The sequence below is a fragment of the Anolis sagrei genome, chromosome X, assembly GCF_037176765.1.
Source record: "Anolis sagrei isolate rAnoSag1 chromosome X, rAnoSag1.mat, whole genome shotgun sequence".
NCBI lineage: Eukaryota > Metazoa > Chordata > Lepidosauria > Squamata > Dactyloidae > Anolis > Anolis sagrei.
The window spans coordinates 41,689,524-41,708,963 of record NC_090034.1 but is presented as its reverse complement, the minus strand read 5'-3'; the positions used below and the strand labels follow the sequence as shown (position 1 = coordinate 41,708,963).

Sequence of the window (19,440 nt, the reverse complement as noted above, 5' to 3'; positions counted from 1 at the left end):
GGTCTAGGATGAATGTGGTCACTCTCGCCTCTCCAAGAATTTTGTCCACATCCTCGAGCTGAACAGATTGAAATGAATCCATTAAAACTGGACAAGCAGGTGCTCGTATTACACCCTCAGAGACTGCCGTTGATATGGGGTCAAAGCCAGAGCGGATCAAAGCGACTTTGGCTGAGAAGAACCGAACAAATGCTTCACAGCGGGCTGTCGAGTTGTCAGGGATCTTGTCTTGGGTGACGGGATTTAACAGTCCTGACTACTTTGAACAGCTCTGCCGGATGGTTCTTTGCAGACGCAGTATTGGCTGCATAGAAAGATTTCCTTGTAGCCTCTATTACTGCGGCGTATGCCTTTAGATAGGCATTTAGCCATGTTCGATTTGACTCATTAGGCTTTTTCTGCCACACGCGCTCTAGTCTCCTCTTCATTTGCTTCATTGCTGCCAGCTCCTCGTTGAACCAAGAAGATTGTTTAGCTCGGCTACTCGAGAGGGGACATTCTGGAGCGATCGTGTCTATTGCCCAAGTCATTTCCCTCTTCCAGAGAGTAACCAGAGCATCGACAGAATCACCACCAAGGAGACAGAGAAATCCCCAAGAACCATCAGGAATCCATTCAGATCCATAAGCCTCCTGGGGCGGACCACCTTAATGGGCCCTCCACCCCTGCAGAGGTTAAAGGGTGCAGTGACCCTAAATCAGGAAGTGGTCTGTCCATGGCAATGGAAAGATGGTTAACTCCTCTACCTGGCCGCCTTCCTCCTATCCCTGGCAGAAAACCAGATCTAATGTGTGTCCAGCACAATGGTTGCCATGGAAGACATGAAGTCCTGAGCCGCTCCTGATAGGGTGGAATCTGCATGGATATTGAAGTCCCCCAGCACTATAAGCCGTTGAGACTCCAGTGCCAGGTTCGAGACCAACTCAGCTAGCTCAGGTAGGGAGACTGTAGTGCAGCGGGGTGGTTGGTACACTAACAGAATCCCTATTCTGTCCCAACCTCCAATCCTCAGGTGGACACACTCAAACATGGTTGACTGCAGGATTGGGTTTACCCCCCCCCCCCCCCAGCCTCATCCAGCCAGGTCTCCATTATACACACCAGGTCTGCTTGCCCATCAAGAATTAAATCTTGAATGGTGGTGGTTTTTTCATTTACAAACCTGGCGTTTAACAGCACCACCCTTAAACTGGAGGGACTGCCATCCTGGATACTCAGATTTACCATGTAGATTGTAGACGACTAAGTATCAGAAAATTTCACATGAAAACATATTGCATGTATTGTATGCATTTGCTTGGTTCTTCACGAACAAAATTGCTCTGACCCATTCCGACACCATTTTAACACCGGTCTTTGAGGATGTAACACAAACACCTGCTTGTCCAGTTTTAATGGATTCATTTCAATTGGTGCAGCTCGACAAGATCCTTGGAGAGGCAAGAGCAACCACATGCATCCTAGACCCCGGCCGTCCTGGCTGATAAAGGAAGCCAGAGGAGGTTTGGCAGAGTGGGTCAAGGTGGTGGTTAATGCATCCTTACAGGAAGGCAAGATTCCAGTCAGCTTAAAAGAAGCTGTTATAAAACCGCTGTTGAAGAAACCATCACTGGATCCCACTTAGTCAACTTTCATCCGGTTTCCAATCTCCCCTATTTCAGCAAAGTCATGGAATGTGTGGTGACCTCGCAACTCCAGGGATTCTTGGAAGACACTGATTATCTAGATCTGGCACAGTCTAGATTTAGGCTGGGACATGGCACTGAAACAGTCTTGGTCACCTTAGTAGGAACTGGACAGGAGGAGTGTGTCCCTGTTGGTTCTCCTGGACCTTTCAGCGGCCTTCAATACCATTGATAACGGTATCCTTCTGGGATGCCTTGCGGGTATGGGGCTTGGAGGTACTGTTCTGCAGTGGCTCCGGTCCTTTCTGCGGGGTTGTTCCCAAAAGGTTTTGTTGGGAGACACCTGCTTGGCCCCACATCCATTGTACTGTGGGGTCGCACAGGGCTCAGTACTATCCCCCATGTTGTTTAACATCTACATGAAGTGGTTGGGGGAGACAATTCAGAGTTTGGGAATACAATGTCATCTGTATGCAGATGATGTTCAAATCTGTCACTCCTTTCCACCTGTTACTAAGTAGGCTGTTCAGGTTCTGAATCGGTGCTTGGTAGCTGTGTCAAACTGGATGAGGGTGAAGAAATTGAAATTGAATCCAGACAAGACAGAGGTCCTCCTGGTCAGTCAAAAAGCCAAACAGGGCATAGGGTTACAACCTGTGCTGTATGGGGTTACACTCCCTCTGAAGGCGCAGTTTCTCAGCTTGGTAGTGATCCTAGATTCATTGTTGAGCCTGGAACCCCAGGTGGGGGGAGGGGTCTAGGGGAGCTTTGGCACAATTAAAACTTGTGCGCCAGCTGCACCTGTACCTTGGGAAGTCTGACTTGGCCACGGTGGTCCATGTTCTTGTTACATCCCAATTAGATTACTGCAACGCGCTCTACGTGGGGCTGCCTTTGAAGACTGTTCTGAAGCTTCAAGTACTCCAACGGGCAGCAGACAGATTGCTTACCGGAGCTGCATACAGGGAGAATACGTCAGCTCCATTGGCTGCCAATTTGCTACTGAGCACAATTCAAAGTGCTGGCATTAGCCTATAAAGCCCTGAACAGTTCTGGCCCTGTTTACTTGTCTGAACATATCTCCCACTATGACCCACCTAGGAGGTTAAGAGCATCAGCAGAGGCCCTGCTCTTGATCCCACCACCCTCACAAGTGCGGTTGATGAGGACGAGAGACAGGCCTTCTCAGTGGTGGCTCCCCGGCTGTGGAACGCCCTACCTAATTAAATCAGATTGGGACCCTCCCTCCAATCCTCTAGGAAAAACTTAAAACATGGTTCTGGGACCAAGCATTCGAGCAGCAGACACAGTGATAACAATGAGAATGATTTATTTGACTGACAATGGACAAACCTGGGTTATGACTTGACCTTGCGTAATTTTAATTGGATGGTTTTTATATATATATATTAACTATTTGTTTTAAATATAAATAATTGTCTTTGTTTGGGCATCTAATGGTTGCCAGTTGTGAGGCCACCCTTTGTGGGTGACAAGGACGAGATATAAATGTATGAGATAAATAAGTAAATAAATAAGCAGAGCCCCCAGTGACACAATGGGTTAAACTCTTGTGCCAGTAGGACTGAAGGCTAACAGGTCAGAGGTTCAAATCTGGGGAGAGCGTGGATGAGCTTCCTCTGTTGGCTCCAGCTCTCCAAGTGGGGGCATGAGAGAAGCCTCCCACAATGAGGTAAAACATGATAGTATCTGGGCATCCCCTGGGCAATGTCCCTGCAGATGGCCAATTCTCTCACACCAGAAGCAACTTGCAGTTTCTCAAGTCGCTCCTGACATGGAAAATAAATTAATAAATTAAAAGGGTTTACAGGGAGTCACTGTGATAAAGGGAACAACACTGTCTTACCTTTGCGTTTCTTTACTTTGTCTTCCTTGCAAGGACTGTCCCTGGGAGAATTGTTACTACTGTGAACAGACAAGTCTATTCCCAACAAGCTAAAAAGCTTCTTTCTGTCAGGTGCTGGGAAATGTTTTTCAATGAGAGACTGGAAGACTCCCCTGCAGAATTAGGAAAAAAAAAGAATGCTTAAGTTATCTTTCTTTCATTAAAGAAACACCCATAAGACCTCTTTCTCTCAGGAATTTTCAACCCCGTTATTTATGTAATATTTAGCTTTGCATTTCAACATGGTGTAATAGTTTGAGTGTTGGTCCGAAGATTCTGGAAGACAAAGGTTTGAATACCCACTCAGCCATGGAAACTCACTGGGTGATCCTGGCCAAGTTACGATCCCTCAGTATCTCCAAGAAAACCCTGCAATGTGCTTGCCTTAAAGTAGCCATAAGTTGGAAATGACCTGAACAACAAACAGTTCATTCACTCATCCAATTCCTCCTCCATCCTTGAGTTGCCTTCTTTTGTCCCACATTGAAAACTAAGTAATATGGGGAGATTATGTATTGTTGTTTATGCTTTGAACTTTAAGAACATTTTAAAAGTAATCTCTCACAAGACTTTCATAACTGATAAAGGTCTTACTTTGCTGTAGAAACAAAGTCATTCAGTTCGCCGCCACCTTCTTCCAAGGCTTCTAAGGTTCTTGCTTCCCCAGTGGACTGCAACCCAATGACCACACACTGGAAGGAGAAAAGAGAGCACACACTCCTGAGATTTAAGTGCTTCCAGATACAGAGTTTTACCCAAACCCCAACTCCCAAGTTTCTAAGGGAACAAGTCAACAATCTGAAAGCAGCTTAGTCAAGGTTTGCCTAAAACTTACTTTGCCATTTTTTATTTCTTCGCGGGCCAGCTGCACCACTCTCTTCACTTTGGATGCAATGCAGAGGTACTTGAAAAATCTCTGGTGTGCAGACCAGAACTGGCCCCACATTGACTTCTTCATCCGTTGTTCTGCATCAATGAGGTCAGCCGCTTGCTGGAATTTCTCTCTGGCACTTACCCACTAAAGAGGAACACAGTTGTAATTGTAAACCACTTTGCAGGTAGAGCATAAATACCTAAGCCATCGGTGTCAAACCCAAGGCCAAATCTCTTCCTATGTGGCCTTTCAGATGCTGGATTACAACTCCTGTATTTCTCATCATTAGACATCATGACTAGAGCTGATGGGTGTTGTGTTAGTTTGTTCTGCTTCATCATGATTGTGGGGGTGTGTGTGTGAATTTATATACAAGACTTGTGGATAGGATGTCTGACTTGAGAATATCCTTTAGCCTTTCCCCAACCTCAGAGCCAAAAGGGAGATGGGGTTGCAATTCCCATCATCCCCAGTGTGCATGACAGATAATCAAAAGTGATGGGTGTTGTTGTTAAATAACACCTGGTGACCCAAACTGGGTTAAAACTACAGAGCACCAACCACTATGTAAAACAATATTCTAGTTAACCTTCTGTAACCACAAATCCTCCATCAACTGATTCAACGGCCATAAGGCTGATGTAGCCTTCCATGACAATGCATTTGAAGCCCTTGCTCTAAGCAAACAAATTGGAGATAGTTTCTCATCACGTTTCATTAGCTCCTTAAGCAATACAAACTTATACAACACAATACTATCAACACAGCAAAGTCTCCAAGAATATGAAACCCACGAATAATCTAATTTGTCTAGTTTTGTAACTTCCTGACTTCAGATAATAATAATAATAAATAATAAACTTTATTTGTACCCCGCTCCATCTCCCCGATGGGGACTCGGTGCGGCTTACATGAGACCAAGCCCATAACAACAATTACATGAAATAAAACAAAACCGAAACCACAAATAATAAACAATAATAACACAATCACATAAAACAAAAGACAACATAGCAATATAGAATTACAATAAACGCAATCACAATAACATGGGCGAGCTACATGTAATGGATAAAAGAAAGCTGGGTAGAAACAGATTAAAAAGTCAGGTGAGATAAACACGAAATAAACAAGGACAGATTATTTGCGGAGGAGAGCTCGTTTTAGTGGAGGCTGTGAAGCAAAGTTTTCCTATAGGAGGGAATGCACTCCAATAACAGAAACCGTTAAAACTAAGCACTAGTATGAGGATGTAAATCTTTGTCTTTATTTCAGAGAAAGGGAACTGTCAGTCCATGGGCTAAATTCTACTATTTTGTTCAAACTACTAATTTTTGTCAGTATTTCAAATTTGTTTATTTATTATTTATTTACTTCATCTATAACCCGCCTTTCTCACCCCACAGGCGACTCAAGGTGGCTTACAAACTCCGGCAAAAATTCAATGCCGCATATAGACAAAATAATAATAATAATACTTTATTTATACCCCGCTACCATCTCCCCAAGGGACTCTGTGCAGCTTACATGAGGTCAAGCCCACAGTTCATCAGTAAAAAAAAAGGCAATAACAAAAACAATCAATACAAAACAATTAATATAAATCACATAAACAAAAAATAAACAATAAACAATAACAGTAACACCCAAGCATTTAAAAATCTATGGCAGGGCCAAATGTAATAATTAAAAAATTTAAAAATAATGCTGGGCATGAACAAGGTAGGATATAACTGGGATAGGGTTTTTCAGAGAGAGATGAGGGAATGTAGTCAGTCCTAAATCAGTGGTAAAGTGCATTTTGAGGGCATATTACTGAGAATTTTCCTTATTCTGGGAAGGCACACTGGAACAACCATGTTTTTAGGCTCCTCCTAAAGACTGCCAGAGTTGGGGCGTGTCTGATGTCCTTGGGAAGTGAGTTCCAGAGTCGGGGGGCCACCACCAAGAAGGCCCTTTCCCTCGTCCCCACCAATCGTGCCTGCGAAGGAAGTGGGAGCGTGAGCAGGGCCTCTCCAGATGATCAAAGAGATCTTGTGGGTTCGTACACAGAAATGCGGTCACGCAGGTAGGCGGGTCCCAAACCGTTCCGGGCTTTGTAAGTAAGAACCTGCACCCTGAATTGGGACCGGAAAATGAACGGCAGCCAGTGGAGCTCCTTAAACAGGAGGGTTGACCGCTCTCTGTAAGAAGCACCAGTTAGTAACCTGGCTGCTGTCCATTGTACCAATTGAAATTTCCAGGTCGTTTTCATGGGCAGCCCCACGTAGAGTGCATTACAGTAATCCAATCTGGAGGTGACTAAGTTATGGACCACCCTGGCCAGATCCGACTTCACAAGGTACGGTCGCAGCTGGCGCATGAGTCTCAATTGTGCAAATGCCCTCCCGGACACCACTGACACCTGAGCTTCAAGCATAATTGATGAATCCAGGAGGACACCCAGACTGCGGACCTGTGACTTCAGGGGGAGTGCAACCCCATCCAGCACAGGTTGCCACCCTATACCCCGATCCAGCATACGATCGACCAGGAGGACCTCTGTCTTGTCGGGATTGATCCTCAGCTTGTTCCTCCTCATCCAGACAGCCACAGTGGTCAGGCACTCGTCCAGCACCTGAGGGGCTTCCTTGGAGTTAGGTGGAAAAGAGTAGTAGAGTTGCGTGTCATCTGCATAGAGATGGCACCCAACTCCAAAACTCCAGATGACCTCTCCCAGCGGTTTCATGTAGATGTTAAAAAGCATGGGGGACAGAATAGAACCTTGCAGGACCCCACAGGTCAAAGGCCAGGGGTCCGAGCAGGTGTCTCCCAGCTTCACCATCTGGGAACGACCCTCCAAGAAGGACCGGAGCCACGACAGAGCCGTGCCTCCAAGGCCTATCCCAGAGAGTCGTCCCAGAAGGATACCATGATCAATGGTATCGAAAGCTGCTGAGATGTCCAAGAGAATGTACCCCATCAAACTATAAAAACAATTAAAATACACAAGCAAGTAAAACACATAAAAATAAAACAGATAAAAAACATATAAAGTGCCGAATTTCAACTTGAAAACATCAAGGATGGACAAGTGTCCAGAAATTGGTGGGGGAGGAAGAGTGGGTCCCCTTCAACTCACAAATGGATGCACCTGCCACAAGACAGAGATTCTGTTGCCACATCCAAAGCCCCCAGTGGAGCGTTTTGGGGGTCCACATGCCAATTCACATTCTGTGCAGCCAATTTCAGTGTATAATAAGTAATAATAATAATAATAATACTTTATTTGTACCCCACCACCATCTCCCATAGGGACTTGGGGCGGCTTACAAAATAACACACAAAGGTGCCATACATAGAATACATAATATATAAAATAAAATACATCAGCATATGAAAACAATAATACATAACATAAACTAGGCATATAAATTGGGTAAAACAACTTCTATTAAAATAGAGTCAGTTAAAAGGTCTATGTAATCAATATAGCAGACGAGGTGATTGCACACAGAATATAGATATGAAGTGCTAAGTGATTGGCCATCAGTTCTGGTTAATGTTTAAACACTATTAAAGGCCTGCTGAAAAAGCAAAGTTTTTAACTCCGAAAATGGTGTAGTTTAGGGGCTTGCCTAAGTTCCCTTGGGAGGGTGACCCAGAGTCAGGGGGCCACCACCAAGAAGGCCCCCTCACTCGGCAGCGCAAATTGCATTTGAGATGGAGGCGGGACTGAAAGGAAGGCCTTCCCGGCAGATCTTAGAGCCCGCACTATTTCATGGGAGAAATGTGGTCATGAAGATAGGCTGGACCTGAACCGTGTATGATGTTGTTTACATTACAGAGCATATTAAGGGTTTCATTTCAAACTTTCCCCAACTTGAGTTGGATTCCTGGGCTTAAAGCATGCTGCAGTGCATGTTTGCAGTGTGCAAAATCTAGCCAGTGTGTTTTGGAGATAGCTTGAAGTACGTTAAATGGTAAATGTCGATCAGGCATAAGCATTGCTTTAAAGCAGTGGTTCTCATCCTTCCAAATCTTGCGACCCCTTAATACAGTTCCTCTCATTGTGGTGACCTCCAACCATAAAATTATTTTTGTTGCTACTTCCCAACTGTCATTTTGCTACTGTTATGAATCATAATATTAATATCTCATATGCAGGATGTATTTTCATTCACTGGACCAAATTTGGCAGAAATACCCGATACGCCCAAATTTGAATACCGGTGGGGTTGGGGGTTGATTTTGTCTTTGGAAGTTGTAGTTGCTGAAATTTATAGTTCATTTACAATCAAAGAGCATTCTGAACTCCACCAATGATGGATTGAACCAAACTTGGCACACAGAACTCCCATGACCACCTTTTCAGCCCACTTAGTTCCCTTGACAATTCCCTCTCCACTCTATAATTGGAAACATCCTTACAGAACATCCAAGGGAAGTTATACCCCAGCCCCACTCCCTCAGAGAGCTGACTAGCTGTAGATCCTAGCCACGCCGGGGGGGGGGGGGTTACAGAGGAGGGGGGCACCATCCAGGTCGTGTGGGGGAGGAGATTTGCTGGTAACCAATGGCCCAGGGAGAAGCGCAACAGAGTTCTTGCGACCCTGGAGAAGGTAGGATGTGGTAGACTCCATGACGGACCCCCTGGCCTCAAGGTTCTGTTGGTAAATGCCAGATCCGTCAATGGTAAGACCGCTGCCATCCAGGACTTGTTCCTGGATGAGGGGGCGGATCTGGCTTGCATTACTGAGACCTGATTGGACGAGTTGGGTGGGGTAAATCTCACCCAGTTATGCCTGGGGTTTCTGCTGGTATACCGCCCACCCCGCGACTCGGCAGTTTCCCTGCCTGAGCTAGCAGATATGGTCTCCAATTCGGTCTTGATCTCCCAGCACCTGGTTGTGCTGGGAGATTTCAACATCCATGCTGAGACCTCTTTGACTGGTGTGGCTCAGGACTTCATGGCTGCCATGACGACCATGGGGCTCTCACAAATCATATCTGGACTCACCCACCAGGCTGGACATACACTCGACCTAGTTTTTGTGGCAGACAGTGTAAGGGTCAGAGTGGAAGAACAAAACATCCTTCCTTTGTCATGGTCTGACCACTATCTGATCAGTTTTAGACTGTCTGCGACCTCTAACCTCTGCAGGGGTGGAGGACAAATGAAGATGGTCCACCCCAGGAGACTGATGGATCCAGAGGGATTCCTGAGGAATCTTGGGGTTCTTCCTGCCATCGAGCCTGGTGATCCTGTCGATGCCTTGGTCGATCATTATAACAGGGAGATGACCAGGGCGATAGATATGATCGCTCCCAAACGCCCCATCTTGTTGCGTCAAGGCACACCATCTCCCTGGTTCACCGAGGAGTTGGTTGTGATGAAACACACGAGAAGGGGGCTAGAGCGCACATGAAGGAAATCTCGAGACGTGTCTGACCAAGCACGGGCTACAGCCTCTCTTAGGGCGTATACCGCGGCTATACGGGTAGCCAAGGAGTCTTTCATGACTGCCCGTATAGCGTCTACAGCAAATACATCATCGGAGCTGTTTCGGGTTGTCAGGGAACTCCTTCACCCACCCGTGGTGGTGGAGACCTTCGACGACCCAGCAACTCGGTGTTGCGAGTTCGCACACCATTTTGCAGGCAAAGTTGCTCCGATACGCCTTGAGCTGGACTCCAATTCCATCACAGTGCCAGGTGAGGTGACTGAGGCATCTGCTTGTCCAACTTTGTGGGATTCTTTTAGGCTTGTTCATCCTGAGATCGTGGAGGAGGTCCTTGGTGCTGTGAGGGCGACCACGTCGGCTTTAGATCCTTGTCCGTCTTGGCTAATTAAATCGGCCAGGGATGGGTTGACGGATTGGTTTGTGTTGATCATTAATGCATCATTGGAGCACCGAGACGGTCGCCTTGGTGGATGACCTCTGCAGAGAGCTGGACAGGGGGAGTGTGACTCTGCTGGTTCTCTTGGACATCTCAGCGGCTTTCGATACCATCAATCATGGTATCCTTCTGGGACGACTCTCTGGGATGGGTCTCGGGGGCACGGTTTTGTCGTGGCTCCGATCCTTCCGGGAGGGTAGGTCCCAGTTGGTGAAGCTGGGAGACGCCTGCTCGGACCCCTGGCCTTTGACCTGTGGGATCCCGCAAGGCTCCATTCTGTCTCCCATGCTTTTTAACATCTACATGAAACCGCTGGGAGAGGTCATCCGGGGTTTTGGAGTTAGGTGCCATCTCTATGCAGATGACACACAACTCTACTACTCCTTTCCACCAAACTCCAAGGAGGCCCCTCGGGTGCTGGACGAGTGTCTGGCCGCTGTGGCTATCTGGATGAGGATGAACAAGCTGAAGATTAATCCTGACAAGACAGAAGTCCTCCTGGTTGATCATAAACCGGATCGGGGTATAGGATGGCAACCTTTGCTGGACGGGGTTACACTCCCCCTGAAGTCACAGGTCCGCAGTTTGGGTGTCCTCCTGGACTCATCACTTACGCTTGAGACTCAGGCGTCGGCGGTAGCCAGGAGGGCTTTTGCACAATTGAGACTCGTGCGCCAACTGCCACCGTACCTCCTAAAGGCTGATCTGGCCGGGGTGGTCCATGCCTTGGTCACCTCTAGATTGGACTACTATAATGCGCTCTACGTGGGGCTGCCCTTGAAAACGGCTCAGAAATTCCAATTGGTCCAACGGTTGGCAGCCAGGCTGTTAACTGGCAGTCCTTACAGAGAGAGGTCAACCCTCCTGTTTAAGGAGCTCCATTGGCTACCGTTCATTTTCCAGTCCCAATTCAAGGTGCAGGTGCTCACCTACAAAGCCCTAAACGGTTTGGGACCCGCCTACCTGCGTGACCACATCTCCATATACGAACCCACGCGTTCATTTCGGTCATCTGGAGAGGCCCTGCTCACGATCCCACCTGCGTCGCAAGCGCGTTTGGTGGGGACGAGGGACAGGGCCTTCTCTGTGGTGGCCCCCCGACTCTGGAACTCTCTCCCCAAGGACATCAGACAAGCCCCAACGTTGGCAATCTTTAGGAAGAGCCTGAAGACCTGGCTGTTCCAGTGTGCCTTTCCAGATTAGGAAACTCCTGGCATCATGTCCCAAATGCACTTTGTTAGTTTTAGGATTGTCTGCACATTGCACCTACCTCCAAAAACCTCTACATACCTCCTGTTAAGTTCAGCACTTTTAAATTCCGTCCATTACATTTGGCCCGGCCTTAAGTTTTAAATGCGTCATGATGTCATTGTTTTTAGTGTTTTATCGTTTTGCTTGACGTTTATTATTTGTTTATGAGTTTTACTGTGATATTTGTATTTTGTTGTTGTCGGCGGCCTTGGCCTTTGTAAGCCGCATCGAGTCCTTCGGGAGATTTTGCGGGGTATAAATAAAGTTAATAATAATAATAATAATAATAATAACAGAAAATACTGGAAGGGTTTGGTGGGCATTGACCTTGAAATTTTGGAGTTGTAGTTAACCTACATCCAGAGAACAATGTGGACTCAAACAGTGATGGATCTGGACCCATCTTGGCACAAATACTCAATACGCCCAAATATGAACACTGGTGGATTTGGGGGAAAACAGACCTTGCCATTTTGGAGTTGGAGTTGCTGGGATTTATAGTTCACCTACAATCAAAGAGCATTCTGACACCCACCAATAACAGAATTGGGCCAAACTTCCCACACAGAACCCGCATAACCAACAGAAAATACTATGTTTCTTGATGGTCTTTGGCAACCTCTCTGAACTCCCCTAGTGACCCCACCCCCCGGAGTCCTGACCCCCAGGTTGAAAAGCGCTGCGTTAAAGCATAATCATGTTCTCATGGGGATGTGATAGTACCATGTATTAAACAGACATGTAACAGTAATCATATAGCTGCATTTGTTAATATATATATGTGCACAAGGAATTTCAATGCAGTATTTTAAAATTTGGAACCTGTTTCCAAAAATATCCTCAAAATATCCAGAAATAACAGCAGTAAAACCAATTTGATATGGTCACATTTTTTTCTCTAAATTAGAAGTGGGCTATCAGATTTCACCCTTTGGCTGCAATCCAGGAAACGTAGTTGGCCTTACACCTCATTTTGAAGCAATCCAATAAATCAGTTAACAGCTAGCGTAAACTCCACTGGATTAAGTGGAATTTTGTCAGGATGGGAGCAGGGATCCATTTCAATATACAAGTTTTACTTATGACATTTTTCAACTTCAAGCATCTCCAAGAATTCAATGCCTGGGTTATCATGAGATATGTCATGTGTTTAAACAGACTTACCATTTTCACAGACTTATTATACATCTTAACATAATGGTGAGAAAGCTGAACTTCATCAATTTTGAAGGTCACACCTGAAAAGCTCAGCTGCCTTGCTATGTACATTCCTCGTAGCTTCATATCCATAGCAACAATTTCCATGGCACCTACGCCTCTGAAGACGAAACAGATAAAATGAAGACAATTTTAAACATGATTTTTTTCCCAAATACATAGCTACTGGGCACACTGGGAAAGGATGGCACTACACACAAGGCTGGGGATATGAACAGTAAAGTAAAATTGCTAGACATTTTGAAACCAAGGACACGAGCCTGTATGTAATATAAGGAGTCGTCTGAAAATAGTGGATTTTGCCCATGCTCCGGTTTTGATTTGACTATAGAATGTGGAACCAGAAAGCAGATTCCCTTCCCTTATTTAAGTAACTTAGATCTTTGAATCTGAAGGTCTGCAGGCATGGGGTTCGCTTTGCTTGTATTTTCTAGAATTTTCAGCTCAACTGGGTATCTCTTTCCATTAAATCTAACGGTGTTCTGGTATCTTGTTGTTTGAAAGGGCTAGATTTATTTACTGACAGCAGACAGACCTCGATGGGTATATGGCTCTGCTCTACAACTGACCAATGAGAAAAGTTCAAATTAAATCTCAAATCACGATTATGATTGTCTTACTATTGTAGTAGAATCAAAAACCTCAGACAATGCTGATTTAAACAAGGCCCTTTGGATTGTCCCAACTGGCCAATGCCAATAAAGGCAAGACCCTCCCTTAAGTGGTTTAAACCTCCATGAAATATGAATACTGTATCAGACACCAATCTCCACTTAAATGGCCTCCAATTCTAAACGTTCCTTTTGGGCATTGTAGTAACCGACAATTCTCCATTTTCAGAGTTTGTGCTATTCAGACCCAAGATTTTCCCTCAACAAAAAATATCCTTTAAGAAAGCATACACAACATGCAAATGAAGAATGTTTAACAGTAAACATCTTCAGAGACACTGAGATAATACCCATGTGTCTTTTATTGTGACCTTCCACATATAAAACACATGTTCTGCTACTGAGCAATGCCTCTTTCCAGAGTTTATAACAGCTGCTGATATCCAGATTCAAGAACATACCTTCTTTCAACAGCCTGAATAAAGTCACTGAACTCCCTAAATGGAGTTCCTTCACCCCATATACCAAGTCGATTCATATATGCCATATTGCGTGGCTCAGATGCACCTAAAAGTGAAAACTTAGTTTTTAAAAATGTATTCAAAGAAAGAAAAAAAGCATACAATACATATTAGGTATATATCTTAGACAGTACATACCTGTGGCACTAGCATAAACCACTCTGGCCTTGGGAAGTTTATTCTGCAGCTCCAGAACAGCCAGGCCGGTCTTCGTTGGTTTTGAAGAGCCAACAGGGCAAAGATTCTTTGCCTTGTGACATTCATCAAATACTATCTGAATCAATTGTTAAGGAATGGACAATGAAAAATGACCAAAATAACCACATTCAGTACCATTATTGGCACTGAACAATAAAAAAGGTTTTGTCACATTTGTTAACTGAGATTCAAAATTAGCGAGCCGTAAAAGCCTAATTTACACTGAATAAAGGAACAGCTAGAATCAGACATTCTTTGCAACAGAATTTATAAAGAGCTAAACGATGATTTGGTTGTTGCACCATGTTAAAACACTGAAAAGATACAACTCCGTCGAAGTCATCTCCACACCAGTGGAGAAGCTGCTTGAGCCTGGTTTTATATTTTCCTCCAGACTGACTTTCCCCAATAAGAGATGAGTATGTGGCAAATATAACACCTTTCTTCACACTTCCATTATGTTTAGAAGAAATCTTTCCATATTTGAACTAAAAAAAAAGATGAAGAGTGTGAAAGACATCCTACGACTGGCACAGCTATTCACTTCAACTACAGACTTTAACACAAACAACTCAATTCTCACTAGCAAGAAATAAAATCTCGAGTTTTAGATGTGAGATAAGCTAGCAGCTACTCAAAATTCACCTTCAACACAAAATTGTATAACAGACTCTGAATTTGTCTGAGACTGGAATCAGCTGAACCCAGAATGAAACACATATATTTGCACAATTTCTTTAGCTTATAAATTGGCCTAGAGACAGGTGAGTTTGTGCCTCTGCCATCTTGTTTTTGTGTGAGAGCTTGGGGGAGTCATTAATCTGAAAGGCAATAAACCAAAACCATCTAGTCCAAAGTTACTTTTCCAAGTCACATTGAGGCAGGCTTGTTTTCCATTGCTCCTGAGGCTAGGACACAATGGAGCAATGGATTAAAATTGCAGGATGAAAGATTCCATTGAGATATTAGGCAAAATGTCTGATGGTAAAAGATGTTCAACAGTGGAATATGCTGCCTCAGAACATGGAGGGCCTCCTTCCTTCTCTGGAGGTATTTAAACATTCCTGGTCGCTCTCTGGAATGGGGAGATGACTAGGGCAATTGACACAATCGCTCCGGAACGTCCCCTCTCAAGTAGCCGAGCTAAACCAGCTCCCTGGTTCACCGAGGAGCTGGCAGCGATGAAGCGAAGGAAGAGGGAACTAGAGAGTGTGTGGCGTTCGGATCCGAGTGAGCCAAATCGAACACGGTTTGTATCCTTTTTAAGGGCATATGCCGCGGCAATAAAAGCCGCAAAGAAGGCCTTCTTTGCGGCCACTATTGCGTCTGCAAAGAACCGTCTGCTGAGCTGTTCGGAATTGTCAGGGGCCTTTTAAATCCCACCGCTCAAGGTGGGAACCCTGACGATTCAACTTCTCGCTGTGAAGCTTTTGCTCAGTTCTTTGCAGACAAAGTCGCTTTGATCCGTTCTGGTCTGGATACCATGTTAATGGCAGTCTCTGAGGATGTAACACGAGCACCTGCTTGTCCAGTTTTGATGGATTCATTTCACTTGGTGAAACCCGAGGATGTGGACAAGATACTTGGAGGAATTAGGCCAACCACATGCATCCTGGACCCCTGCCCATCCTGGCTTCTAAAGGCCAGAGGGGGATTGGCTGAGTGGGTTAAGGTGGTGGTTAATGCTTCCCTTCGGGAAGGCAAGATTCCAGCGAGCTTAAAGCAAGCTATAATAAAACCGCTGTTGAAAAAACCATCACTGGACCCCACTAAATTCGACAACTATCCGCCAGTTTCCAATCTCCCCTTCTTGGGCAAAGTCTTGGAACGTGTGGTGGCCTCATAACTCCAGGTATTCTTGGTAGACACGGATTATCTAGACCCGGCACAGTCTGGCTTTAGGCCGGGACATGGTACCGAGACAGCCTTGGTCGCCTTAGTGGATGATCTGCGCAGGGAGCTCAACAGGGGGAGTGTGTCCCTGTTGGTGCTGCTGGACCTCTCAGCGGCCTTCGATACTGTCGACCACGGTATCCTTCTGGGACGCCTCGCAGGGATGGGTCTTGGAGGTACTGTTTTGCAGTGGCTCCGGTCATTCCTAGAGGGTCGATCTCAGAAGGTGTTGTTGGGGGACACCTGTTCAACCCCACAACCATTGTCTTGTGGGGTTCCTCAGGGCTCAATATTGTCTCCCATGTTGTTTAACATCTACATGAAGCCGCTGGGGGAGATCATCCGGAGTTTTGGGGTACGGTGTCATCTGTACGCAGATGATGTCCATCTCTGTCACTCCTTTCCACCTGCTACTAAGGAGGCTGTCCAGGTCCTGAACCGGTGCTTGGCCGCTGTGACGGTCTGGATGAGGGCGAACAAATTGAAATTGAATCCAGACAAGACAGAGGTACTCCTGGTCAGTCGCAAGGCCGAAAAGGGCATAGGGTTACAGCCTGTGTTGGATGGGGTCGCACTCCCCCTGAAGACGCAGGTTCGCAGCTTGGGTGTGACCCTGGACTCATCGCTGAGCCTGGAACCCCAGGTTTCGGCGGTGACCAGGGGAGCATTTGCACAGCTAAAGCTTGTGCGCCAGCTGCGCCCATACCTTGGGAAGTCTGACTGGGCCACGGTAGTCCACGCTCTGGTTACATCCCGTTTAGACTACTGCAACGCTCTCTACGTGGGGTTGCCTTTGAAGACGGCTCAGAAGCTCCAACTAGTCCAACGCTCGGCAGCCATGATTTTAACAGGAGCGGAGCGCAGGGAGCATACAACCCCCCTGTTGCGGCAACTCCACTGGCTACCGATCTGCTACCGGGCTGAATTCAAAGTGCTGGCATTTGGCCTTTAAAGCCCTAAACGGTTCCGGCTCAAGCTACCTATCCGACTGCATCTCTGCCTATGAACCCACCAGGACTTTGAGATCTTCCAGGGAGGCCCTGCTCTCCATCCCGCCTGCTTTTCAAGCATGGCTGGCGGGGATGAGAGATAGGGCCTTCTCGGTGGTGGCTCCTCAGCTGTGGAACTCCCTTCCTACGGACATTAGACTAGCACCATCTCTAATGGTATTCCACAAAAAAGTGAAGACCTGGCTGTTTGAGCAGGCGTTCGAATAATTAGTGCAATGATTGGTTAATGAACACTGGAATGGAACAATGGATGACAAATCTGGAATATGTTTTTGATGATGAGATGACAGTGAATGGGTATTGTAGTAACTGTTTATTAATTGTGTAATGTGTTAGGTTGTTAACTGTTTTTATACTGTAGCACTGAATTTTTGCTGTTCGTATTTGCTGTGAACTGCTGTGAGTCGCCTTCGGGCTGAGAACAGCGGTATATAAGTAAGGTAAATAAATAAATAATAAATAAATAAACAGAGGCTGGGTGGCCATCTGTCAAGAATGCTTTGTTCTGTGCTCCTGCATGGCAGGGGAATGGACTGAATAAACCTTTGGGTCTCTTCCAACTCCAAAATTGTACAATTCCTAGTTTTTGCTGGAGGGATTCACAGACCTATGGACTAAGATCTGAAGTTACAATAGCTTTAAGTGCATGACTGCACTATTGTGGAGAATACATCTCTTGAGGCCCTAGAGAACAAGAGAGATCCCACCCTCCCCTAAAAGCCCAACTGCACTTGATGTGTCCTAAAGTCCTGCATTTAGAGGGTTGGAAGAAATAATAATGGGAAAAATAACTGTAGCACTGGATTCAGCTCCATGTGTTTCAATTGCTGGAATAAAAACCCTCAACCCTGAATGCTGATCAAAATTAACATTTTGTGCTGGTCTTGACTTATAAAGCCCTATACGGTTCCGGCCCAGCTTACTTGTCCGAAAGTTTCTTTCTCTATGATCCACCTTGGAATTTATGATCATCAGGGGAGGCCCTCTCTTGATCCCTCCACCCTTGGCAGGGATGAGACAGGGCCTTCTCGGTGGTGGCCCCCTGTCTATGGAACACACTCCCCGGCAAGATTAGGATGACTCCCTCTCTCCTCTCCTTTAGAAAAAAGCTTAAGTCTTGGCTTTGCGACCAAGCATTTGCGCAGCTGACCGAGCAGCAATTACAATGACTTACAAGAATTATCAATGAATAGACCTGGACTGGAACTCTGGATTATGCTTTGAATTTGAGGATCTAGGCTTCGTAGTTTCATAATATCTTAATGGTTAATATTTTAATGTATTTATAATTCTTGTTGTTTTATTTAATGTCAAATTGTTTTTACTTATTGTTTTTGTGTCGGCATCTCTAAGGGTTGCCAATTGTGAGCCGCCCTGAGTCCCCCTTCAGGGTTTGAGAAGGATGGGATACAAATGTCCAAAATAAAATAAAATAATAAATCCGTTACTATTGTTATACTACCACTTTAAGCAATCGGCTGCAATATAATGTCTAAGATACACATCATTCATTTAGTATGAAACTCATACAAGCACAACTATTATTTCTACCAACTGTATATAGTAAAGTTTCCACACCTTATTTAATGAATGGACCAAAATGTTTTTTGCTCCAATATCTCTCAAATCTCTTTCCGCATCATATTTCAGATCGTTTGAAACACTAAACCTAAGAAAGAGTAAACACAATACCATCATGAAGACAATAGCAGCAAATGCATACAGAAAGATAAACTGCAAGTTTTAATACTCATATCTGAATCTTTAGTACTTACCATACTGCCCTTTTTCTACCCAAGAGATAGTTTTCATAGATTATGCCAGCTATGGTTCTTCCTTTTCCGACACCGGCACCATCACCAATTAAAAATCCAGCCCTGTCTCCATTGGGGAGGAATGTTTCATGTTGCTGCAAAAATATAATAAAATCACATTAAAATTCAATATAACAGAAGCCATCCTCCTGTCCCACCGTTTCTTTAACTGAACCAGCATCTTGTCAGTCAATGACAGAGCCTCCTATTCCAACATCCATGTAAAGCATGTGTGGATTTTTTAAATACCTGAGCGGCATATGTGATTGCTTCAAGCTGCAATGCTGACAGCCAGCCATTGTCAATACTCTCCTCAGGAATTGATGACTTGTACCAAACCTCAGGAGGGGTAACACTGGAAAGAGAGCTGGTTTCTACCACTGGGTCGGGGTGACGCAGGCCAATTTTTACTGGATGGAACATAGAGATCAATTATCGTAGGTTACTTTCTCTTGCAGGTTATATCAGCAATAGATACAGTATAGTGACTGTAATTTGAACATCTGCTCTTAATGTTAAAGAACAGCAGACACAACTGAAAATGTCAAAATATTTGCTAAAAAGAGACAGATGCGGTTCTGTTCTCTCCTGGTGTAATCCATGATAAACTCCTTCCCACCTGCTACTAAGGAGGCTGTT

The 19,440-nt window shown here is 45.2% G+C and overlaps 1 protein-coding gene across 2 annotated transcripts in view; it reads right to left on the bottom strand.

Moving 5' to 3' along the window:
• Positions 1-19,440, bottom strand: part of SBNO1 (strawberry notch homolog 1) — a 58,080-nt gene that overhangs the window by 23,859 nt on the left and 14,781 nt on the right. For both annotated transcript variants that reach the window (XM_060785522.2, XM_060785523.2), the window contains 10 exons: positions 19,051-19,211; positions 18,763-18,896; positions 18,566-18,656; positions 14,411-14,572; positions 14,025-14,160; positions 13,827-13,932; positions 12,701-12,854; positions 4,367-4,549; positions 4,126-4,223; positions 3,493-3,644 (listed from right to left, as the gene is read on the bottom strand). In XM_060785522.2, coding sequence (XP_060641505.1) covers positions 3,493-3,644; positions 4,126-4,223; positions 4,367-4,549; positions 12,701-12,854; positions 13,827-13,932; positions 14,025-14,160; positions 14,411-14,572; positions 18,566-18,656; positions 18,763-18,896; positions 19,051-19,211 — 1,377 coding nt within the window. The remainder of the gene's footprint in view (positions 1-3,492; positions 3,645-4,125; positions 4,224-4,366; positions 4,550-12,700; positions 12,855-13,826; positions 13,933-14,024; positions 14,161-14,410; positions 14,573-18,565; positions 18,657-18,762; positions 18,897-19,050; positions 19,212-19,440) is intronic.